Source organism: Xiphias gladius, chromosome 12 (assembly GCF_016859285.1).
Source record: "Xiphias gladius isolate SHS-SW01 ecotype Sanya breed wild chromosome 12, ASM1685928v1, whole genome shotgun sequence".
NCBI lineage: Eukaryota > Metazoa > Chordata > Actinopteri > Istiophoriformes > Xiphiidae > Xiphias > Xiphias gladius.
In genome coordinates, this window is record NC_053411.1 from 13,864,965 (window position 1) to 13,887,958 (window position 22,994).

Genomic DNA, 22,994 nt, shown 5'->3' on the forward strand with positions numbered 1-22,994 from the left:
TTTTCATTCTGCACTGTAAATGTATATTAAATGTTGTTACTCTCTCCCTCGCAGGCAGAGACAGCCGCCAACCGTATCTGCAAGGTGCTGGCCGTCAACCAGGAGAATGAGAAACTGATGGAGGAGTACGAGAAGCTGGCCAGCGAGGTGAGAAACAGCTGCAACCAGATACTCCCACTCTCGGTCTGTCCTGCACACCCTCCTCTGCGGCAACACTTTCGTGTTGCCTCAGTTTAAACTCCCCGCTTTTCTATAAACTTTGAGATCCTCCTACTAACTTTACATGACACAGCTCTAAATCCACTGCAGGCAAATCAATTGTACGATGATGGGTGAAAGACCAGCGTGTCACAGCAACAGAAACTTTAAACGAACAGCCGAGAACATTAAACATTTACAATATACAGAAATGAAGACAATAGTATAAGGTCTTTCAACTTCAAATTTAGTCTTACGTGTAGCCAAAGCGTTCATTTTATAATGGTATGATATTAAGAAAAAACAACACGTTCTGTTTGTGAAGCATTTTTTCAAAATTTTTGGAGCTATAAATAACTAAAACTGATTTTGATAACTGATCATTGAAACGGTTTATACTCTTTTCCATGAGTGACTGATTAACTAGATAATCATTTACGTACCTCAAGGACGACCAGTAGAGTTCAAAGGGATTAAGAGAAGGTCAACAGCAAACTGAGATATAAAAAATAGAAAAACAACAATGTCTTTTTGTAATTTTTGTTTTTGAAACATAGACACTGGAATAGTGTAGATTTTTTTTTTTTTAAACTAAAATCCAAAGTCAGTCAACCACAACCCCCTTTATAGTGGCCATATAGACAAAATGAAGCCAATGAGACATGAATTAACCCAACATGAACCCAAATCAAGACATTTAGTACCAAAGATATACACACAACACAGCTCTGAAATATTCTCTCAGTGGGATAACAAAGTGATAGTTACAGGACAGTATGGTTTAAGAACCAAACTTCCATACAGGATACAAAACTTGATATAAATAATACAGACAAGAACAAACCAAACCCTTTTAATAATCGTTTGGATAATCTTCACATCTCCCTTCCCTCTCCAGCTGCTCGAGTGGATCCGCCGCACCATCCCCTGGCTGGAGAACCGCGTGACGGAGCAGACCATGCGCGCCATGCAGCAGAAGCTGGAGGATTTCCGCGACTACCGCCGCATCCACAAGCCGCCTCGTGTACAGGAGAAGTGCCAGCTGGAGATCAACTTCAACACCCTCCAGACCAAGCTAAGGCTCAGCAACAGGCCCGCCTTCATGCCCTCCGAGGGCAAGATGGTGTCGGTGAGCAGGACCGATTTTTAGCTTAGTATGTTATTGTTGCTGCACAGCGTCGTCGCGGATTTTCAGGCTTTCACATCAGTTGAAGGATTACTTCTTCCTTTGTTGTTTCCCATCCCTTAAAGCTTGTAAAATCCTTTCAAAACCCCATCCTTTGTGATCCAGCAAAAATAAAGCCGATTTCTTAGTTCCTGAAAAGTTGACATCGTAGAGATACAAAGTCATCACCCAACAACAGAAGTTTAAAGTCATCAAATCGAAAAAAAGTCAGGCTGGAAAAAGGGCACCATCAGCTGAAAAAAGTATCAGGTGAAAGAAAGAAAGGGGTTAGATAGTTCACTTTTAATTAAGCTGAAATGCAAATAGATGCTTGATTTCATTTGGCTCATGATAGAGTAATCTTTTAAAATTTCTCAGTCAATTACATAGATATGAAAATGATCTCAGGGCTTAGATTTTTATTAATCACATGTTGAAAAGATACCACTACAAGTCAGTGAATCAGCCTCCAAATAATCAATTCTCTGAAACGGGTGCCAATAACAGGTTAAAAAGTCTTTTTCTCAGCAAATCACAGTAATGATAAAACCTGCCCTTCTCCTCCAGGATATTGCCAATGCCTGGAAGGGTCTGGAGCAGGTGGAGAAGGGCTATGAGGAGTGGCTGCTGACCGAGATCCGTCGCCTGGAGAGACTCGACCACCTGGCTGAGAAGTTCAAGCAGAAGTGCTCCATGCATGAGGCCTGGACTGCAGGTAAGGGAAACATAAAGCCATCATTTACTGGATATTAGGCCTTTTCTGCCAGGAGGTGTCATGTTTATCATTTCTCTCATTGCCGCCAGTAAATGTTAATCAGATGGACTAGAAACTTTAATTACAATTAGGTTAAAAAAAAACATGAGACGACAGGTAGTTGCTTGTCTGCTCTTGTCTGCCCGCTGTCACCCTAGAGAGTAACAAGGGAAGGAACGGTGTTCTGGTGGCTCGTTCGATTAACGATTCTTGTATTATTGTCAGTTCAAATTTGAACTTTGACTTTTGGTAACTTCTTACTCATTCGTCTCACCTCCATTTCTTGCGAGTCATCACTCTATACTATCTAATGAGGCAAATATGTCATAGAATAATCAATTCAAACAGATAGAATCATGATAATTACAAAAATGCCTTTGAGAGTCGGAGATAGAGGGCTAGCTGTAGTGAGGGAGGACTAAAGGTCAGAAGATGGCCCAAAATGAGAGCTGCATAAATTTAAAAGCTTGTAGTTGTGACTTTCCCTATGAAGAGGAGCAATACAAAAGGTTTCCACTGAAGATCAAACATCTGTGCCTTTCAGGTAAGGAGGACCTGCTGTCCCAAAAGGACTATGAGTCAGCTTCTCTGATGGAGATCAGAGCCCTCATGAGGAAGCATGAGGCCTTCGAGAGTGACCTCGCTGCTCACCAGGACAGGGTGGAGCAGATCGCTGCCATCGCCCAGGAGCTGAAGTAAGACGCGGGGATGAGGAGAGGGAGGCTGGGAATTATGCAAGTGTTGTGTGCTAGGAAAAATGGAAGCAACTAGACCTAGTATTTTATTTGGGGTTTTTTTGTTTGTTTGTTTTGTTTTATTTTGTATCTTATCGGTGGAAACATGCAGTAGACGTGAATGTGTTGGGGGGGGGCTTTCATAACGTTCGGTCATGGGGAGAAACAAGAAACAGCCGTGATGGAAAGCAGCAGAAATGGGAGGGAGTGAGGAATAAGAAGAGAAATGATTTTGGATCGAAGGCAAGAGGGCTGTTTGGGAAACCGTAAGAGGTACAGGAGAGGAGGAAGCGAGTGCCTGATGGTCAGGATGGGAAAGTAGAGTGAAGAACAAAAGATGCAACAGATGAGTGGAAAGCATATTAATGAGAGGGATAAACAGATGAAAGGGTTCATGAAAGAGCAGAAACCTCTGATCTCACTATTTCCTTATTCCTCACCACTCCTCAGGGTTTTGTTTTTTTTCCACAGATAGTTTTGAGATTATCTCTTTGATGCTATACATGGTATAATATGAGCTGTTCAGCGCCATAATGCGGAATATTTATTCATGCCACCCTTTATTTATCACCACTTCAACAGATATTATGTCCTCAAAAGTGAAATGTTCTCAGATGGCCCCTCAACTGCAGGAAAGGGTCAAGGTCCAGTGAGTGTAATGGAATTAAAATCTTAAATGTAGTATTATTAAAGAGATTTGGGAAAAATTTGAGTATAACCTCAGGGAACAGATTGTCAGAGGGCTTTGGTTTGTAAACCAGCAGTAAATTTCCAAAATTGAGATTTTAACATTTTTTAAATCTGTCCTTAATGTTTTCGCAATGCGTTTACCTTACGCTGTTTATCATTTATTACAATTACAATGAGCTAGCGAGTAACTATAATGGATTGCATTTTAAAGTTACAATAACAGTCATGCGTATGTGTCAAATTGAAATTATTCATACAGTTTCAACCAATTTGGAAAGGCAACTGAACTATTTTGAATATACATTAGATGGAAATCGGATAATATTTGTCTGACATTTTTTATGAGTATAGATGACTAATGGTGGTGGTTTTTACTCTGTCCTCTCCTCCAGTGAGCTGGACTACCATGATGCTGCCACAGTCAACGCCCGCTGCCAGGGCATCTGTGACCAGTGGGACAACCTGGGCACCCTCACCCAGAAGAGGAGGGACGCACTGGAGGTAAAGCGAAGACGCTCAGTTTCGTATGTTCAGACAAACGCGTTACGGAGACATGCACTGAGTCTGCTTCTAAGTCAGATGTCAAAAGAAATGCTCAGTGATCACTAACTACAGTGTAAATAACACATTTTGGTGATTGTCCACACCTTTGCTCTGGTATTACGAGTGTGTTTGTGTTGCTGTGTCTGTAGCGTGTGGAGAAGCTGTGGGAGACTATTGACCAGTTGTATCTGGAGTTTGCCAAGAGGGCAGCGCCCTTCAACAACTGGATGGATGGAGCCATGGAGGACCTGCAGGACATGTTCATTGTCCACAGCATTGAGGAGATCCAGGTACACCCGGCACCATGCACGAATGAGAACACAAACACTGGATTTTCTGATGCTGTTTGAACGTCCCTGTGCCAAACAGTTATTACTTTATGTGTCTAATAAATCACGTTAGGGACCAGATTGGCGATTATTTGCCAGAAATGATAAATAACAAGGTACCATAATCACAATCCACGTCAAACACAATGATTCTATGCTGTCAATTTTGTTTAGTTTTAGATGTGCTGACAGGCTCTTGTCGTATTCAGTTTTTAACCTTTGCACAGTTTCACTCACAGTTGTTCTATTGGTAAATTACACTTCGCTGCATCACACACTCCATCGAAAATTATTGGTGGTGCACACTGGTGCACAAGGTTCTCGGCTTGAACATAAACATCTGCACTCTCAGGAATCTATTGAATAATAGTAATACTGCTAATTCCGCGCTGGTAGATCAATAATTTGACGTGTGACTGACCCGCAACGGATGCGGGTCGGAAAGTTCAGGCATTTGATCCGCGATAGTCGGCTGCAATACAAGATTAAATTCATGAGCTAACTTCTGACTCAGGAAATCTGTTTCCATTCTGTGCAGTTGCACATAAATTGACTTTTTCTGTTTATTTGAAAGGAAAAAAAATTATATATATAATACAAAAACTATATGTTGCATGAGGGAAGGTCACACAAATCCTGTATATGGAAACACTGATAATTCAAATACTGCATCTTCCATTGTCTGAGTGATGATTTTCCCAATCTCCACCTCTTCTGATCTCCCGCACAGAGTCTGATCACTGCTCACGACCAGTTCAAGGCCACTCTGCCTGAGGCCGACAAGGAGCGCATGGCCACCATGGGCATCCACAGTGAGATCCTGAAGATCGCCCAGACCTACGGCATCAAGCTGTCCGGAATCAACCCTTACACCAACCTCAGCCCCCAGGATATCAGCAATAAGTGGGACACTGTGAGTCAAATCGAACGCACCCAAGAATCACCGGGTGGGATTCACAGTCAAGGAAAAACAATGGGAAATAACAAATGAATAATTACTGTAGGTAATTTATCGAAAACTAAGCCATTTGAATCAGCTTTTTTTCCCCTGGTATGTGTACACTGATATTATGTGAACAGGAAATGTCAACCTAACTTACTCTGTGCATTGCATTTTGTCATCCGGCTAATAATAAGTACAGCAAGTACATAGCGACAGGTCAGAAATAGTAGAGTGCATTTAGGTTAGAGTTACACTGCCGGCTGCGAGCTCGGGAAATCTAAATAACTGCGGAGCCCAGTCTGTCAGTGCAGTTAAAGTTCGACACACATCAGGCCCATCTGTGTTGGAAAAATAGATTTGTTTCTGTGGCAATCATGAAATGACTACTCGCTTCTCTGCTTATCAAGCTTGACTGGAAAAAATTACACATAATTTGCGAACATCACTAAATTTCTATGGCCTCTGTTTTAACTACATTTCATTGAAAGAAACTATTTACTTGATTTAGGCAGAATTTGGGCAGTATGGTGATAATATTAAGCTATCAATTGAAGAACTGTAATTTACATCTACATATATTAAAAAGTCAAATTTTAATTAAGTCAGATTTTTCTCTAGTTTCCCTAACTGTGCTGAGGAAGCTCTTATGACTGTATCTGATTTATTTGTCTGCAGGTTAAGCACCTTGTACCCCTCAGAGACCAAATGCTCCAGGAGGAGGTGGCAAGACAGCAGGCCAACGAGAGACTGAGGCGCCAGTTTGCTGCCCAGGCCAACATCATCGGACCCTGGATACAAACCAAGATGGAGGTATGGTGTAACTATAACGCCAGAGAGGAAGCTCCAGTTTCAGCTCGTGAGGTGATAAAGTCAGATTTGACCTTGCTGTAGTTGCCAAAATACTATGAAGGCACTTGAATTTTTAGTTGGGACATTGCTACAATATAGAACACTGAAAGGTTTTATAATAAGATTTTATTGATTCCTGTGGTGAAACACAGCTGAGCATGGAAGATGAAAATAAGAAGCTCAGCAACAGAATATAAAGAGGCAATAAAACAGTAGACAAATAATAGAACAAAACAGCAAAGTAAGATATGAAAATATTTAAATATGAAATATTTACGTGATCCGAATATGTAGAACACAATGGAAAGGTAAAGAGCTGCTTATAATTGTAAATATAACTCTACAGATATGAAAAAACTTAATTAAATAACTTCATCTCAGGGCTTCATTTCATTCAAATATTCTCATTCTGTTTCCTGTCTCTGCACACCTGCAGGAGATCAGCCACGTGTCAGTGGACATCGCCGGCTCCCTGGAGGAACAGATGAACAGCCTGAAGCAGTACGAGCAGAACATCATCAACTACAAATCCAACATCGACAAGCTGGAGGGAGACCACCAGCTCAGCCAGGAGTCCCTCATCTTCGACAACAAGCACACCAACTACACCATGGAGGTGCGGTACACTTCAGTGCAGCCAATCCGATCGGGCTTTATATTTTCCAGCTGCTCCTTTTTTTTTTGGTTTCACGAGGATGTGTAATGTATGTTCCCTCCACCACTGCAGCACATCCGTGTGGGCTGGGAGCAGCTGCTCACCACTATCGCCAGGACCATCAACGAGGTGGAGAACCAGATCCTAACGCGCGACGCCAAGGGCATCAGCCAGGAACAGCTCAACGAGTTCAGAGCCTCCTTTAACCACTTCGACAGGGTGAGGCATTCGCTGACCACAGTCACAAAAAAGGAATTTCACACTATACATGGCCAAGATCTTGATGTTAATGTGTTTAATTTAACGTTAGCATTGGTGTCAGTAGAAAGATATGCATAAGAAACAACAATTAAACCACAGGATAGAGCTCATGTCTTTATTTTTTAAACATCTAAATCAGTTTGGCAGATATGCATGTGTCTGTATTTCCTCTTTTCAGGATCACTACACTGTTCATTGGCACCAGTAAGAAACTGAGATAAGAGTCACCTGCACCAGAGATCTTGACGTATTATATCAGGACCGTTTGTTCCAGTAATTAATCCACACATGTATTTTTCCTCCGCAGAAGAGAAATGGCATGATGGACCCAGACGACTTCCGCGCCTGCCTCATCTCCATGGGTTACGATCTGGTTAGTGCAATTCTGCATTTTCAGGACGAAATGACTCTAATATCGATTTAAATTTGACTTGTTTAACTTGATAAGTGTAATTTTGTTTAAGAGAATTAAAAAATCTTGGTTGCCTCCCCCTGTATACAATGAATGGATGTAAAATAGCAAGAGGTCAGAGTTTTACCCAGATTCACTGATTTAAAAATCATCAAATTTAAAGGCCAAGTCATTCGACTTGTGTAATAACTTGTTTAAATTATAGAGGAAAGATGCAAAAGTAATACATCCTTGTTTCTCTGACAGGGTGAGGTGGAGTTTGCTCGTATCATGACCTTGGTGGACGCCAACAACACGGGCGTGGTGACCTTCCAGGCCTTCATTGACTTCATGACCCGCGAGACCGCTGAGACGGACACTGCAGAACAGGTCATGGCCTCCTTCAAGATTCTGGCCTCAGACAAGGTAAGTAGCCATAAACAGGATCCCGTTTGCTTTTACACCTAGTAACCTCTAAACTAATAGGCCCAACAACATTAATACAGCTGACATAAACAGTGATTTCATTTTTACAAATTAGATAAGTGTGAGAGCAGAATTCAAACACAATCATCAGATTTAGTCGTAACACATCACAACGTTCAAAGAAAAGTTCTGGTTTATTACAACTTGTCTGTCTTTTGCAGTTTTGGTCATCATCTCTATCAGTTAGAATAACATTGTGCTATTGTGACATTAATACAACAAGTCTAATGGGAGAAGAAGGCTTTAAATAAGCAGTGTTACAGCCACTTGTCCGTTGACTTGCTTTATTTATTTATTTTAAATATTAATTAATTAATTACAACTTGTGTCTGTCTTTTGAAGACAGACAGACTTTTTTAAAAAAAAACTGTTGGCCAATATATTGCTATCAGTATTGGCCGTAAGGTACAAAAGTTTAACATAAGTGAGCCAGTCTTCCAAAAATAACGTCAGGGTTTGAGGAGAAATCAGATTCTAACCTGCTGGATGTTAATGAACATGTACAATAATCAGGCTACTGCAGTGGATGTAAACATCCTGATTGTCACTGTTCCCAGATCTCAGCAAGTGGCTAGATGGGTGAAGTGTTATGACCAGTAACAGTAATGGTGAAAACTGCAGAAAGAAGAATAAACTTTTCCTTTAAATCTGGAATAGTGATAATGCTTTCTCAATTACCGTTTCGGCAGGAGAGTTAAACACTTAACTTATTGTTGAGCGGTTGAAATTTCAAGCATGTTGGTTGCAAAATTTGGAGTGTGTGGAAATGCCGGTTCAAAGAGACCCTCAGCTCCTGCCAATGTCAACATTAATCCCTGGTCTTATCATATCAGTGAGGATTTGTGCTATGAGACATTACAAATCTTTAACTTTATGCCTCTATAAATCACACATCGCCTCCCTCTCCTGTCTCCAGAATTACATTACAGTGGAGGAGCTGCGCAGGGAGCTGCCGCCCGAGCAGGCCGAGTACTGCATCAGCCGCATGACCAGGTACATCGGACCCGACAGCCCCTCCGGCGCCCTGGACTACATCTCCTTCTCCAGCGCCCTCTACGGAGAGAGCGACTTATAAACACAGCCGCTTCTCTTCACGTGCTCCTTTCATCCCTTCTTCCCAGCTGCCCCTATTTCTCCTGTTTGGAGAGAGCAATTTAAACCCTTCCACTGTCCTTCATTATGCTTTGTTCTTATCATCTTTTCCTCTTTCAATTCTTAACATCCTTCGCCTTTATTCATCCCTCTCCCGGCCCTTTCCATCTCCCATAAACACTGCCTAGAGAGGGTGAGAGTAGAAGACTCTGCTCAAATCTTAGAAACCGTCTTTGGACCGTCCCTCATTTCTTTTCAAGTGCCTTTAAAAACCAGAAGTGTGCTGGGTGGTGCACTGATCTTATGTAAGCAGCATACATATAACGTACCTGCCTTTAGGAGATGTTAAACAGAAGGTGGTAATGAGGGAGAAAGAAGTTTTTAAAGAATCTTACATTGAGTGAAGCCTCCTGCTCTCCACCCTCTCTCTCAGATGACGTATTTTTTTGTAGAAGGGTAATTAAAGAAGAAAATGTGATAAAAAAAAAAGCTGGTTGGTCAGTTGGCTTTGCTGGTTGTGTATTTGTGCAGATGCATGCAATGTTGAAGTTTAGAAATGCTGTCTTTGTGAGTCTCCGACTCTTCAATCATACAAAAACCCAAACCATATCATTAGGAGCCTGTTAGCATTTCAGTCAGCAGAGGAGCGAAGCAAGTCAGGTGCTACTATGTTACAAAGCAGGTCTAACATCGAAAAATCTCACTTTGTTAAAAAAAAAAAACACCACACAAAAAGAAAAACCACAGCACTGTGAAACCTGAATTTTTTTGCAAATTTCAAATTTAACCTGGTGATCTTAAAACATTAAGAAGTTCAGGAACAAACGGAGGATGAATATGAGCATCTAAACTTTTGAAGCGCTGAATATTAAAATGAAGACTGCAACCAGAGAGAGCAGCTCAAAGCAAAGCACTGTGGGTAAACGTAGACAAAGAGGGCCGTGGCTGGATGGGGACTCAAGAAGGAAGACAGAAAGACAAACGGTTATGGCCAGAGGGAACAATCCCACACACCTCTTTCCTCTCTTTCCTAACTCCTTGGATCCGTTCCGGCAACATTTATACTTGCACGGAGGAGGGACACGGACAGAGAGAGGTGTCTAGCACTGAGAGACAACAGGGCATCAGGAAAGTTGTGGACAAAAGAAGAAGAACCGATACTGTACGTGGGACCATGGCAGGCCTGTGTCAGTGAGGAAGCGTATAGGATTTTGGTCCCATTTTAAATGACAAGTCAGCCATGATAACCAGTGCGAGTTGACTCATGATTTTTTTTTCCCTCTTCATCTGTGCTCCATTCTCCTCCTCCTCCTCGTCCTCAACTCATTCTGTCCATCACTGACGCCACAAAAACTCACTTAAACACAGTTACATTTTAAAAACTACAACTTGGAATAAAAAAGGAAAATTATATTACTAAACAAAAGTTGTTTGTGTTGTTATTTATTATCTTTAGTACTTGTCAAACACTGATCTGTGAATTTTTTTTTTTTTTCCTCTTGCATACAAGTAGAAGTAATTGTGCTATGGGTAAATGGGCAAGTTACTTGTGCATATTACATATCCCCGAATTTTTCTTCTTGTCTGTTCCTACTACAAAACACCTTAATTCTAACATTTGTTGACCATAGAAAACTGTGTATAATAGCTGACATGCGTAACAACGTACAAATACAAAAATCTATAAATCGGTTCAGCACTGACCGACAAATTGAGGATATTGAGTGTGAAACGTCTCATTACTGGTTTCATTTAAGCTGTGCAGACTAAAAACCGTCCGACCTTTAACCCCCGGCCATGCTGAGGTCACGTGCCGGGGTCGATGTCGGGGCCCCAGTGGAGGCGGGAGGGGAAGTCCAGGCCTCTCTCCTGGGCGTAGCGTATCCAGCGCTCCTCGTCCCCTTGGTGCGTCAGATACCTGCAGCCCATCCTCTGCTCGTGCTCCCGGAGGTCGCGCCACAGCTGGAACTCCTGCCGGAGAGAGACAGAAGATGAAGAGGAGCGGACATGACGGAAATGCACTCGAGCCATACATCACACACATCCAGACACTGACCACGGATATTACTACAAAATATCTCTGCTAACATCCGTGCATCGATTAAACATGACTGGGCAGTCAAAGTAATAAAGCTGACCTGCAGCCAGGGGTGCCCCAGAGCTTTGCCCACACTGAACCTCCGCCTCACAGACACCTGCAGCAGGTTAGTGATGAGACTCACAGCTGGAGAGGGAGAGAGAGCCAGAGAGATTTATTCAGCTCGTTTTAAAAGCGATCCACGTCAGCCACTCAGTGGCCAACAGGAGAGGACTGGGAATCTGTAGGGGGGGTGAGAAATACCAAATATGTCAGGGAAATGTTTGTATAAAAAGAGACATAAAACTTTCAAAATATTTAAACTTGTTTGAATGATGCAGCCAAACCTCTTAATTATTCAGTGAAGAGCTGGAACAAGCTGATAACGCATATAAATGCAATGCTGTCAAGACAGTGTGGAATATGATGGTTTTTCCACCATTAAAGGTAATAAAAGGGAACATTAAAGCAAAGTGAATGTTTAGGGGATACGAAATATGAGTGTGAAAGGTGGAGTGCTGGGAAAAAAAACAAACAAAAAAAAAAAACCTGGTGCTTTCAAATGTTTTATTGAATACAACATTTCGGAGGGGCCTCGGCAGCCAAACACACCAGGAGATTGTTACAGCGACTGCGTTCATGAGAAATAAAACAAAAGCTTTACACTTACGTGAGTATGGCAGAAGTCCATCACGGTGACATGCAGTTGCCTTTATAGTTGCATTTCTATTACATGTTGATACAGTTGCCAGCTGGTAACATCTTACACTCTTGCTGGTGATGCATTCAAGGACACTTACATCTGGGTTCTGAGTGGCAGTTGCAGTAAAGCCTTGCATGCATGAGCAATGTGGTCAGAGGACATCAAACACGAACCATGTCAAAAGGATTATATATATCAATTTTTAAGACGTTTTTCTTGCATTAAATGGGTTTAGTCATTGAAAATAAAATTTCAGATATATCAGTGTCACTGAATGCACCACCAGGGAAACTTTTCCATAAAAAAGAAAGCACAACAGAAAAAACAGCTCTTACCCTCCAGAGAGATGGAGGCCCAGGGTTGTCGCGGGTACATGAAGGCAGCGTTGGTGATCTGCTGCCTGATGTCCTCGTCCTCGTTGAAGGGGAACGTCCCGCTCAGGCTCACGTACATGATGACGCCCACGGACCACATGTCCAGGGAGCGGTTGTAGCCGCTGCTGCTGATCACCTCGGGCGCCAGGTAGGCCGGCGTCCCCACGACCGAGCGACGGAACGACTTCTCGCCGATGATGCGGGCGAAGCCGAAGTCGCACAGCTTCACCTGCAGCGCGGACACAGGTGCGGATCCATTAAAGATGCGGGGACGACTCGCTTCCGCCGCGAACTGAGCAAGAGTCATAAAACCGCACCTGAGGGAAGGGGTCCGCAGAGGCCAGGAGCACGTTCTCAGGTTTAAGGTCACAGTGAGCGACATGTTTACAGTGCAGATACCGCAAAGCCTCAAGGATCTGCAGCGGGCACAAGGGGGAGAAAGTCTTGCCATGGTGCAGCATTGTTCGGCGTTTAAAAACAAACAAACAAAAAGAAAATAAAAACAGAATAAAAACATTGACTGATCGGTAGTGGATCCTGTACCTGCATGATCAGGAAGCGAGTGTTGCGTTCAGGGAGTCGTCCTTTCTCACTGGACAGGATCATCTCCAGCATGTCCCCATGGAGCTTCTCCATGACGACGAAGACGTGCTCGACGGTCTCGAACATCCCCTCCAGCAGGACCACGCCGAGGTGCGACAGAGTCTGGGCGACGCACGAACACACCGGCGACATATTAGACGCCGGGACGAAAGCGAATCTAGAGGCAAACGCATCCCCGAAACCCGCACCTGTACCTGCAGTATGGACACCTCGTTCCTCAGCTGCCTCTCCTGTTTGGCGGGGAAGCGCGTCTTGTCGATGACTTTGATGGCGACGGGCCGACCGGACTTCCTGTGAGTACCTGAGGAGGGAGAGATGCGTGACTTTATTGCACCGGAAAATGCCTCACTGGCGTTGGGACACTCGGCGACCACTTCTCTTCAGGCCCGCCACTGGAAAACAGAGGCCCGGGTTTCAATATCTGCTTCCTCTAAGCCACTGATCCGCTTTTCTGCACGGGCACAGTTACGGTCAAGTCGGACGTTTGCAGTCCACGGACGCTTTGGCCACACTTTTCATTTCCCGGGAAGTTTCCTAGAGAGAATTTGGTACTAATTATAGGGGAAATATGGCCGGAATTCAACTACCACACTTCAGATGGATTCATTCCTTCATTGAATGTTACCTACAGAGTTATTTGGGTCTGGGGGTCAGCTGGTGTATAAAGACTGAAGTTTTAAATAATAAATTAAGTGAATTCATGTTTATATGGGTTTAAAATTAGTCTTTCAAGGAAAATCTTCTGGAAAACAACAAATAAGAAAAACCTTTTCTTTATTTTCCTTTTATTTGTGCCATTTTAAATACTTTCTTAAAATAAAGCGACATTTTCAGCGTTGCCTGTCGCTGACAACTTCTCAAGAAGATTCTATAAAAAAAAAAAAGCTTCTTTGCAGATTTCCTTTTTTTGGCTAAATGATGCTGACGTTGTCATAATCCAACAGTGCGGTTAAAAACCGGATCACCTCTGTACACCACTCCGAACTGTCCCGATCCCAGCACCTCGTCTGTGAAGATCTGATACGCCGAGCTGATGTCCTGAAACACAAGTCAACAACTGTGCTGCACACGGGAAGTAAGACAAACGTCTCTGCGGGGGAAATTCAGCGGGAAACGAGCCGATCCTTACCGTGCCGTCTCGGTCTGAACGTTTATCTGGAGACAGAACAGGGACAGATACGGTCTTACAGAGAGCAGAATATTTCGTGGAAGCAAATCATTGTTCACTGAGTACTTATTGACTAACAACCAGTTTGTTTTGTTTGAAAATTATTAGCTGATTCATCTTTGTTTGCAGGTTTTTTTCTTCCATAAACCTTATTAAAAAAAATCTAAAATCCTTGGGATTATTTTGAGTTTATGTTCCTCTGTCTTCATTACATATTGTGTTTAAGTTATTCATGGAAAAACAGCTCATTAAATGCCACATTTGATTATATAACCTCTAAGAAGCTGTATTTTGTCATTAATATCTAATATGAATATCCAGAGCAATGGGGTTTGATGATATTTTCCCCTCACCGTGGTTCTCCTCGCCGTGCCCTCCGCTCCGCTCCACGGGCATCAGACCCTGGCGGATGGCGCTCTCCCAGACCGGCCCGTCCTCGCCGGCCGCCACGCAGTACACCAGCGAGGACGTCACCACCTCAAAGGAGTGGGCGCCGTCGCCTGGCAACGTGGGCCCGGAGAGCTGGGCGGGGCCTCGGACCTGCAGCACCTCGGACAGAGGGATCTCCTGCAGGAGGGAAGAGGAGAGAGGAGGGTTTAACATCGCGGCAACAGGCCTAAAAAAACTATGGTCGAAAATAAAATAAATAGCAAATATCATTATCCAGACAGTTTTTAAAAAGAGAAAACAGTTGTTATAAAAATGTATATTATATTAGGTGATTAAACTAAAGGTGGTAAAACAACAAATATTGTTATTAGTTTGAATAAGAATCTATGCTTTGTTGGTAATGAGGAGCTTTCACCTTGTAGTACTTGGTGCTTCTCTCGTTCTGGTACAGAGTGATGCTTTTCCAGTCCAAGATCCAGTAATGACGCTTCCTCTGGGAAGAGAGAAGACAGAAATAATTCAGAATCCATCGTCTGCGTGGGAAGTTAATGAATCTGAGCAAGTCAAGTCCAAAGGTGGCATCAGAACAGACCTACCGGCTGTCTTCTCAGTTAAGTCCACATACTTGGTTGACTGAACGTCTGTGGCTTGTTACGTCTGACCGGATGAGAGCACCGGGCCAGGATTAATGCGTGTGTGTCGCAGTAAGAAGGCAGTGCACATAGTAACCTGCAAAGACTAATCAAGGCTCGAAAAGCTGCGAACGATGAGTGAGACGTCTATTCAAAAAAGGAAAATCGCGGCAAAAAATTAAGCCAGGATGACAACATCGCAACGGCCATCAGCAGCTGAAAGATGTTTTCATACACACACCTGTCTTGATCAAGTCAAGCTTTTTGGTGTGGGCTCATTATATCATCCGCCAAAAACGTGACAACACTTGTAAATGCACAAAAAAATGAAGCCTGCAGCATATTTAAATAAACGTGTATTTTCGGTGTGAAATATGCCAACAAGGAAAGAAAGAGCGAAAGAAAAATCGGGATTAAAAAAAGCTAAGAGAAGGATAATGTTTAAAGACATGGGTATGTGAGTATTTTTATTTTCATCATTTTTGAATTGGTGAGAGCTTATTTTCATCCGCAGTCTTGACAGGTCACAATTAAACCTCTTAGACACACATAAGTACAAGACACATAAAACACAAGCACAATTAAAAAAAATCTTACACCGTAAATATGAACCCACAGAATTACTAACAAAACTGCAGCTCTTATGACGGGAAAGAGCCTTTTGTTGGAAATTATTTGCACCGAGTTTTAGTTTTAACAGAAAAAGTCGACTGTCAAAAAGTAAAGAACAAGGTCTCCCTTGTAACAGAGAATTTGTATCTGCGGAGATGTCCTGGTTAAATGAAAAAAATTCATAAACAAACAAAATGATGAAACCTGTGTATTTGTGTGTGTGTGTTTCTCACCAGTGTGTCAGTGTTGGTGTGATGCAGCAGCCATCCCTCTCTCAGGACTCCACCGGCTCTCCTCTTACTGTGATGCACCGACTGGACGAGCCTCATCAGAGGGATGTAGCTGCTGAAACACGGACTGGCGGAGGGACAAGAGGACAAGAGGGTGAGCGGAAGTGAATTAAAAGGGCGCATTTTGCGATTTAACTTGTCACCTCTCTTTCTCACTGACAGAGCAGCTGTGTCTTGTCGAAGTACTTCCTTAATGCCTCCAGATGGCAGTGTGTCCCAAAAGCTCACTCACCACAACCGGGTTTTTTGTCATGCAGATGCGTGTGATGATGAATGACCGCAGAGATGAGTGTGTGTGTGTGTGTGTGTGTGTGTAGGTGGCACACGACAACGCCTGAGTGAGATCGAAACTTCACGACAGGATCGGCACCAGACGCCACAGTCCACCTTTCAGATGGGATGACATCATCAGAGTAAATTGAAAGCCCTCTGACCTGATTGGCTCTCGCAGTTGCTCCACTTCCTTGATCTCGGCCAGTGAGGCATCGTCACTGGAGGTCTCATCGTCAGAGATATATGGTATTGTCATGCTGGTGAGCTCTGACTCATTGTCCTCTGGGTCCGCCTCTGGGCAGCTGTGACCAGCTGCTGTGGATTTATGATATCACAAGCAAAGAAGAAGAAGGAAAAAAAAAAAAAAAGCAGCTTGTGACTGATCATTGTCTACACAATGTTTTCAAATTAGTCGAGTGATTGTTAGGTCCATACAATGTGAAAAAATATAGTGAAATTGCCAAGATGACATTGTTCAATTGCTTGTTTTGTTCAACCAACAGTCTTAAGTCAGAAAATGTTCATTTTAGAAAAACAAATTGAACAAATGTTTTGAATTTTTTCTTGATATCTGGCTTAAATTACTCAAATAATCTAAAGTGTTGTTTATTGACTTTAAAAATGTTAAATAATGGTGGTTTTAATCGGTGAGAGGCACATTTTTCTCACTCACCTGGTGCCAAACATCGACATACAATTAACAACGGGAAGAGATTAGAATATCACATTTCTTAGCTGACATTACTTGCTTTTCCTGACATTATTATTTAAAGAGCAGACAGATTTTTACCCTGAAGAGATTTTTTTCCGTTATCATAAATATACAAATATAGTAATACAGTATATAATAGGACCTTAAATTAAAATCCTGGATCAAAACATGATGTCTGGTTAAATCTGATCTCATCAGGCTTTGATCTCATTTTCACGCCACGAATCATCACCACTGCATGGACAAATGTGATGTTTCTGGGAATTTAAAATCAGGCCGAGTCCTGAATCTATCAGATATCCTTAAGGAGGGTGAATCAGCTTTGACTCATCGCAGCGTTATGAGAACATCAGAGCGGGGGCCTTTTCAAAGAACCATGATCTAACAGGGTGACAGGCCCAGAATACTAGATGGAAACCAGACCTCCGGGGATCGCTGCTCACCTTCCCCGTTGACGCCTCTCCTCTCTCCTGCACAGTCTTTGGGGACTAAAGGCTCACAGCGCCGGTGGCAGTTGAACCTGCAGTCTGAGAGGATGAAGAGAGGAGAGGCGGCGGGTTCAAACGCTGACAGAAAAAGAAGGATGCTGGGGTGTGAGTGAAGTCCCTCAGTCACATCACGAGGGTGAACTGAACTTTTAAATGTGATATAAAGTTTCGTTTCCTCCATTAAAATTCAAACTATTCATTTTAGACCAACTCTCTGAGGCATCTAAGAAAATTCGATGAAAGTCCTTCTGCTTATACAAGTGTGTGGGCTACACAAGCTCCCTGCTTTAAAAACAAATGTACATTCGGCTCTTTGGCTCATCAAAGTCAAGGTTCTGTTGAGATGGGTCGTCTAAAAATGGCCTCAGTGGAGGAATATGTTTTAATATAAATTAGTATATACCCATCAAACTACTTCCTCATGGGTTGTTGCTAACTTAGCTATATTTTTCATCAAAACGTGATAATGCGACGAATGTCAGCACTGCATAGAACACCACTGGGTTTTTATAGAGGCAGCCGACTTGGGACTCTCTAAACCGACCCGAAGGCACTCCTCCAGCTGTCTCACCTGCGCACTGCAGCCCCTGTCTGAAGAGCCCCTTGAGCAGTCGGTGGCAGTACTGGCAGATGGTGGGCTTGGTGTAGCTGTGGATGTGGAAGGTGTGCGGGACCTGAGCCCTGCCCCTGTCACCGTACCCGACTCCCAGCCAGACCGGAGGCTCTGCCCAGGACGGAGGCCTGGATGAGGGCTTGGACATGCTGATCTGGCCAAGGACAGATGATGGAAGTCGTCAGTGGTGAAGATAGTCAAAAACTTACTGAAAGGGTTTATGTCAAGACTGTGTGAACCGTTAAAAAACAGGAGAAAATGTGGGCAAATGTCCCTTTCGTTGGACAGTTGACTGTAAACAAGACAAAGAAAATGTCACCCTTCTCTTACGATGCTGTCACTTGCTCACCTCTTCCAGACTGCCTCCTGCCTGGTTAGTGAGGGAGTGTGTACGGGGTCGTCGGGGGGGAAACAGAGAGAGGCTGGTGCCAACCTGACGCCGCGCTCGACTGCAGTCGTTGGGCAACTGGAAAGCGCAACGTTTATGGAAGTCTAATCCACAACCTGAAGAAAGGCAGAGGTGGAGTTTTGTTAAAACGTGTGATAGCACTTTGGCATGAGCGAGTAAAATGTCTCACCCATACGCTGCATTATGACACTACTGAGTTATATCATGAGGTACGTGAGTAGCTTTACCGTCACATTTTAACCCCTGTCGAACGAGGCCCCACAGCATTTCTCCACAGTGGTGGCAGAAAGTGGGAGTCCGGTACGACTGGACCACCAGGGAGTGTGGACGGATCCTCATCTCAGTCACGGAGGCTGAGCCTGGGTCAGATCAAAAAGGAGCGACACAATTCATTATAGCGCCAGGCTCCAGTCACAAACAATCAGTGTTGCGTTTCCTGCGGTCTTCATGGGACATTTTTGCAGCAGATTTTGATTTTCATGGCCCGGAGCGCGGCCAGAGGCCTGAGAAACGAAGGTCTACCTGCCAAAAATAAGCTTCACGGTAAGATCCGGTAGCTTTGTAATGCGTGTTGGCGTAAAGAAATACTGACACGGTAGCTCACAGATAACTTGACAACCTGTGTCTCTGAGGAGGATGAAATGGTAACAAGGTGTGCTGAAAAAAACGAAGGGGGACAAGCTAATTCCAGCAAAACTTGAAATACTTTCAAATACTTCAAACCTTTGATTTGTAAAATTATGTCTTTGTACAGTATTTATGAAAAGTTTCCCTCCAAAATAAGACTCCCATTGCTCTTAAATAATGCTGATATGTCATGACGAAAGTCCAGACCTGATAGCTTTACTTTTTTTCTCTGACCTGCGATGACGACCTCGATGAGGTCTCCATCCTGCAGCGCGTCGTGTTCTGTCAGGCGCTGCAGCAGCTGCTCAGAAACGGGCTGATGTCTGAACAGCAGAATCTTCTCCCCGACGCCCACCACGCTGCATTCTGGAGCCTGAACAAACGCAGAGACGGTCCCGGGCTGAAATACGCTGAATGTAAAACACCTTGAAGGTCTGCAGTAATGTCAATTAACACATAACAAACTCATGATCTAATTATAGAATTTACCTACGTGGAAAAACCCTTCAACAAAAGAGCCACTATTACTTAACACTGCCTTTTTATTACTTTATCACACGTCATAATTTCTCCTTTTGTCAATAACTTTCTACCTCAATCACGAAAAGAAATCAAGCATCAATACATGAAAAAGTTATAGTTAAAGTTCTGAGGCTGCTGGTTCGTATCCTGGCTGGAAAACAAGGGGACACAGGGAAGGTACATGAGGAAATGCACAAGTCTTTAAACCCCCATCGGATGTGTTACAATGGATTAAAAGCCAATTATTTCAATAAATGTAACTGTTCAATGTGGAAAAAATGATTCTGCAAACAATCTGCTACCATCACAAAACATGACCTAATTACACCTTTGACAAAACAGAATTAAGTGCTCGGACGATAAGAGATCGAACAGGATACAATCTGAAATACTGAACACGGTGACGAGAACTGTATCTTCAGCCTCTCAGTCATGATTTGCCCCTTTCACATCTGCAGCCGTGCAATGCGGTAAAATACAAAACCGCTTGGAAATATGCAGCACTCCTGAGTAATCGTTCTGAAGCTACTGTTAAGCGATGCATCGCAGGTAAGTTGTGGTTCACCTGAATAACAGTGCTGTCATTACATAATGTCCACCTTTATTCATGGGTAAAAAGTGTAAAAACAAGTCCAATTTTGGTGATATTTTTAATGTTTTAATATGAACAGGAGGATTCTCAGTTGCTCATTGGGTAGAAGTATTTCACAAATATTACATATAAAATGATAGAAAATCTTTATAATAAAATTATACAACGTATGGAACTGGATGATTTCTCAAAGGCCATAATTTAGTTTTCAATGTGTAAACAAGGTTATTCTTCTGACAACTTAAAAGGTTAAAAAAAAAAAAGAGGTTAGGCATCAGTATTGGAGATAGAGCGTTTTCACTGAGAAGTAACATGTACACGGTATGCAACATAGTACATGCACGCACGACAGAGACACGGTCTTCAGACTGTGCTGACCTGCTGCCTGGAAACTCAATAAGAGATCAAAAGCTGCAAGGAGCGCTGGTGGGAGAGAGTCAGACTGAGTGCGTGTGTTTGAAACGGAGGGCGAGAGGCTGTGGTCGGAAAGTTTCTGTGCTCTTGTCAACCACGCAGTCCCTATAACAGAGGCAGTTGAAAGACTGCCTCTGTTATAGGGGCAGACCAGCTTATGCTGAAATAGACACCAACACCTGCAATTCATGTACATCTTTATTTAACCTCAGCTACAGTTTCAGTGCATTGTTTAACTACTGGTTGTATATTTAAATGTTGCTCTGACAGAAGAGTTGCCTTATCAATCCTGATTTTACTGCCCTATTCTCAGAAGGATTGCATTGATGCAATGATATTTTCAACATGCAGCAGATTTTATTCATAATTGACCGAATTGCCGTTGGAATCTGGTTGTGTCACACCAACAAAAAACACCCGACTGTTCCAGAGCTGGTTTATAGACTCACATCTAACCCGGTTTAACGGTATATAAAACGCTGGCTAAATCAGAAGTGTGTGTAATCAGGATACACTGCAGCCAAAACCGCTAAAACATCTAGCAAACTCTGGAGGCTTCTCAAAAGCCATATTTTGCATGGTAACCTACACGGTCCTCCTCCGTGCAGAAGGTGACCTCTTCAAAGTCCACTTCCTGAGAGGCCTGAGAGACTTGAAAATTCAAATTCAAATTTTTCATAGCCGGATTTTAACCTGCTGTTGTGGGATTTGAACCAGCCACATTCTCGTCACAAGCATAACAGAGTTCCAGTTTTAACTAGTCCTGAACGTTACTTTTAAAATTTTAAAAACTGCGTCTGATTTGTTTTAACCTACCTTCCTGCCAGATAGAGGCGGTTTACAAGATAGAGAAGGCTCCTTTTGTGCCCAGCTCCACCCATCTGTCGCAGTTCCATCCTAGCAGATTAGAATAGGCACCAACACTAATTTCAAGAGAATCCGCTAAACTCTGATTTTTTTAAAGGGCTCCTACAGCAAATATGGTGTTGATTTCCCATAAAGATGGGGGACACACAGGAGAAGGACTTTTTAAATTTTTTTTGCTCCCACAATGCAACTCAACATCATATCCTTTTAACAGTTTGTAATGAAGCATTTCTGCAAATCTTTGGTTTCAAACCCAGCCCGTGATAATTTGTCAAACTTTTTTTTTTTTTTTCCAAAACGCTCCTCCAGAGTAACAGATGACATTATACAGCTGTTCCACAGGTTAAGACGAGTAAACTAAACTTCACGTGCAAAATAATTGGAATGCTCCTTTAAGGCTCCTCTTCTAAGGATGTCGTCTAATCTCGAATACCCTCACCATGCTCCGGGCTAGGAGCACAGAAATGAAGCCACTGTGTGATGTCTGGATTACCTTGCGCTCTATGACCTCCGCAGCCAGCCTCTTGGCATGGCGGTAGCTCAGGTTGCCAGCAGGGACTCGAACCACCTCCCTGAAAAGGCCGAGCTGGAACTGGACTAGAACCGGCGCCGCGAGACTGGTGGGACTGGAGGGAGTCACTGCAAACATGGAGAGACAGCCTGTGGGAAACGTGGAAAGGTTTACAGAAACAGAGAGACAGGAGGGACAGTGATGAACAGATTTTGGTTCGAGAGTTTTGGATTAAAAACGGACAAAAAGGGCTGCTGAGGTTCAATCTGGAACCCAAATCCGTTCCTGGTGTCTCAAGACAAAGCACATTTTTTGGCCATTGAAAAATGTTTAAGATCTTCACTCAATAGCTGAATGATGATGATGTAAACATTTGTATGTTAACTGACAGATGAACTTTCAGGAGGCAAATTTCCGCCAAGATGAACACAAGATTTCGGGAGAAATTCACTCTCAGTTAGTCACTGTCATCATCTATGTAAAACAGTTGTCTACCAACTGCCGTACCAATTTCTGATTATTGTAATCAACAGCATGATTTGACACAAATGACACATTTTGAGTATCCAACCCCCTTGAAAGCCAGACTTTCAGTTTAAAATCTTTTCATTAACGATGTTACGATAATGAAACCATTATAGGACATAAATGAAAACAGTGTTATGTTCAGGATATTACTAAGCTTCATCAACAGCCAGGTTTTCTGAATTTCTTGTTATCAAAATAACTACACTTAAAAACCATGTCACTATACCTGATGTGAGTAATCTTACTTTCTAATCCTGCTTCATCCAAGCACCGATCTTCCACCTCAGTCGCAGAACTGTCTCAACAAAGTGACAGAAGCTCAGTCCCGTCACCGTGTCGCCAGTTCTCAACGTCAGTTCTGGTGAGTCTGGTTTCCTTTGGTGGGACCCAGCCGCCTGAGTCAGGAAGTTGCATAGACACATTCACATCTGTGTAGGCTGTGGCAGTGCAGAGTACGGTTAACACCCCAAGCCCTAGCTGTGAAAACTCTCAGGCACAC

The 22,994-nt window shown here is 43.0% G+C and overlaps 2 protein-coding genes across 8 annotated transcripts in view; one reads left to right on the forward strand and one right to left on the reverse strand.

The window, feature by feature from the left end:
- actn3b (actinin alpha 3b) overlaps positions 1–9,073 on the forward strand; it is a 36,325-nt gene extending 27,252 nt beyond the window's left edge. Inside the window, exons 9-21 of one of the 2 annotated variants that reach the window (XM_040140528.1) lie at positions 55–147; positions 1,097–1,327; positions 1,931–2,078; positions 2,662–2,812; positions 3,934–4,042; positions 4,234–4,374; positions 5,144–5,326; positions 6,032–6,166; positions 6,642–6,821; positions 6,933–7,151; positions 7,429–7,494; positions 7,780–7,938; positions 8,915–9,073. In XM_040140528.1, the coding sequence (XP_039996462.1) occupies positions 55–147; positions 1,097–1,327; positions 1,931–2,078; positions 2,662–2,812; positions 3,934–4,042; positions 4,234–4,374; positions 5,144–5,326; positions 6,032–6,166; positions 6,642–6,821; positions 6,933–7,151; positions 7,429–7,494; positions 7,780–7,938; positions 8,915–9,073 (1,974 nt within the window). The remainder of the gene's footprint in view (positions 1–54; positions 148–1,096; positions 1,328–1,930; positions 2,079–2,661; positions 2,813–3,933; positions 4,043–4,233; positions 4,375–5,143; positions 5,327–6,031; positions 6,167–6,641; positions 6,822–6,932; positions 7,152–7,428; positions 7,495–7,779; positions 7,939–8,914) is intronic. The other variant, XM_040140529.1, reaches the window with a different exon arrangement.
- LOC120797163 (serine/threonine-protein kinase D3-like) lies at positions 832–22,966 on the reverse strand. 6 transcript variants are annotated; one of them, XM_040140526.1, is made up of 18 exons: positions 21,950–22,113; positions 19,296–19,434; positions 18,662–18,793; positions 18,375–18,529; positions 17,984–18,179; positions 17,368–17,451; positions 16,374–16,536; positions 15,883–16,006; positions 14,821–14,898; positions 14,369–14,582; positions 13,977–14,002; positions 13,813–13,885; positions 13,042–13,148; positions 12,788–12,949; positions 12,562–12,660; positions 12,206–12,473; positions 11,229–11,314; positions 9,146–11,061 (listed from the first exon to the last, which is right to left on the reverse strand). In XM_040140526.1, the coding sequence occupies exons 1-18, from the start codon at positions 22,103–22,105 to the stop codon at positions 10,897–10,899; spliced, it is 2,427 nt and encodes an 808-aa protein (XP_039996460.1). In that variant the 5' UTR covers positions 22,106–22,113; the 3' UTR covers positions 9,146–10,896. The 6 variants fall into 6 exon arrangements, with proteins under 6 accessions (XP_039996457.1, XP_039996460.1, XP_039996458.1 ...); XM_040140523.1 differs by adding an exon at positions 832–2,072 and having other exon boundaries at positions 10,873–11,061; positions 12,788–13,148; positions 13,813–14,002; XM_040140524.1 differs by adding an exon at positions 22,741–22,966 and having other exon boundaries at positions 12,788–13,148; positions 13,813–14,002; positions 21,950–22,095.
- Positions 22,967–22,994: the final 28 nt, after the last annotated feature.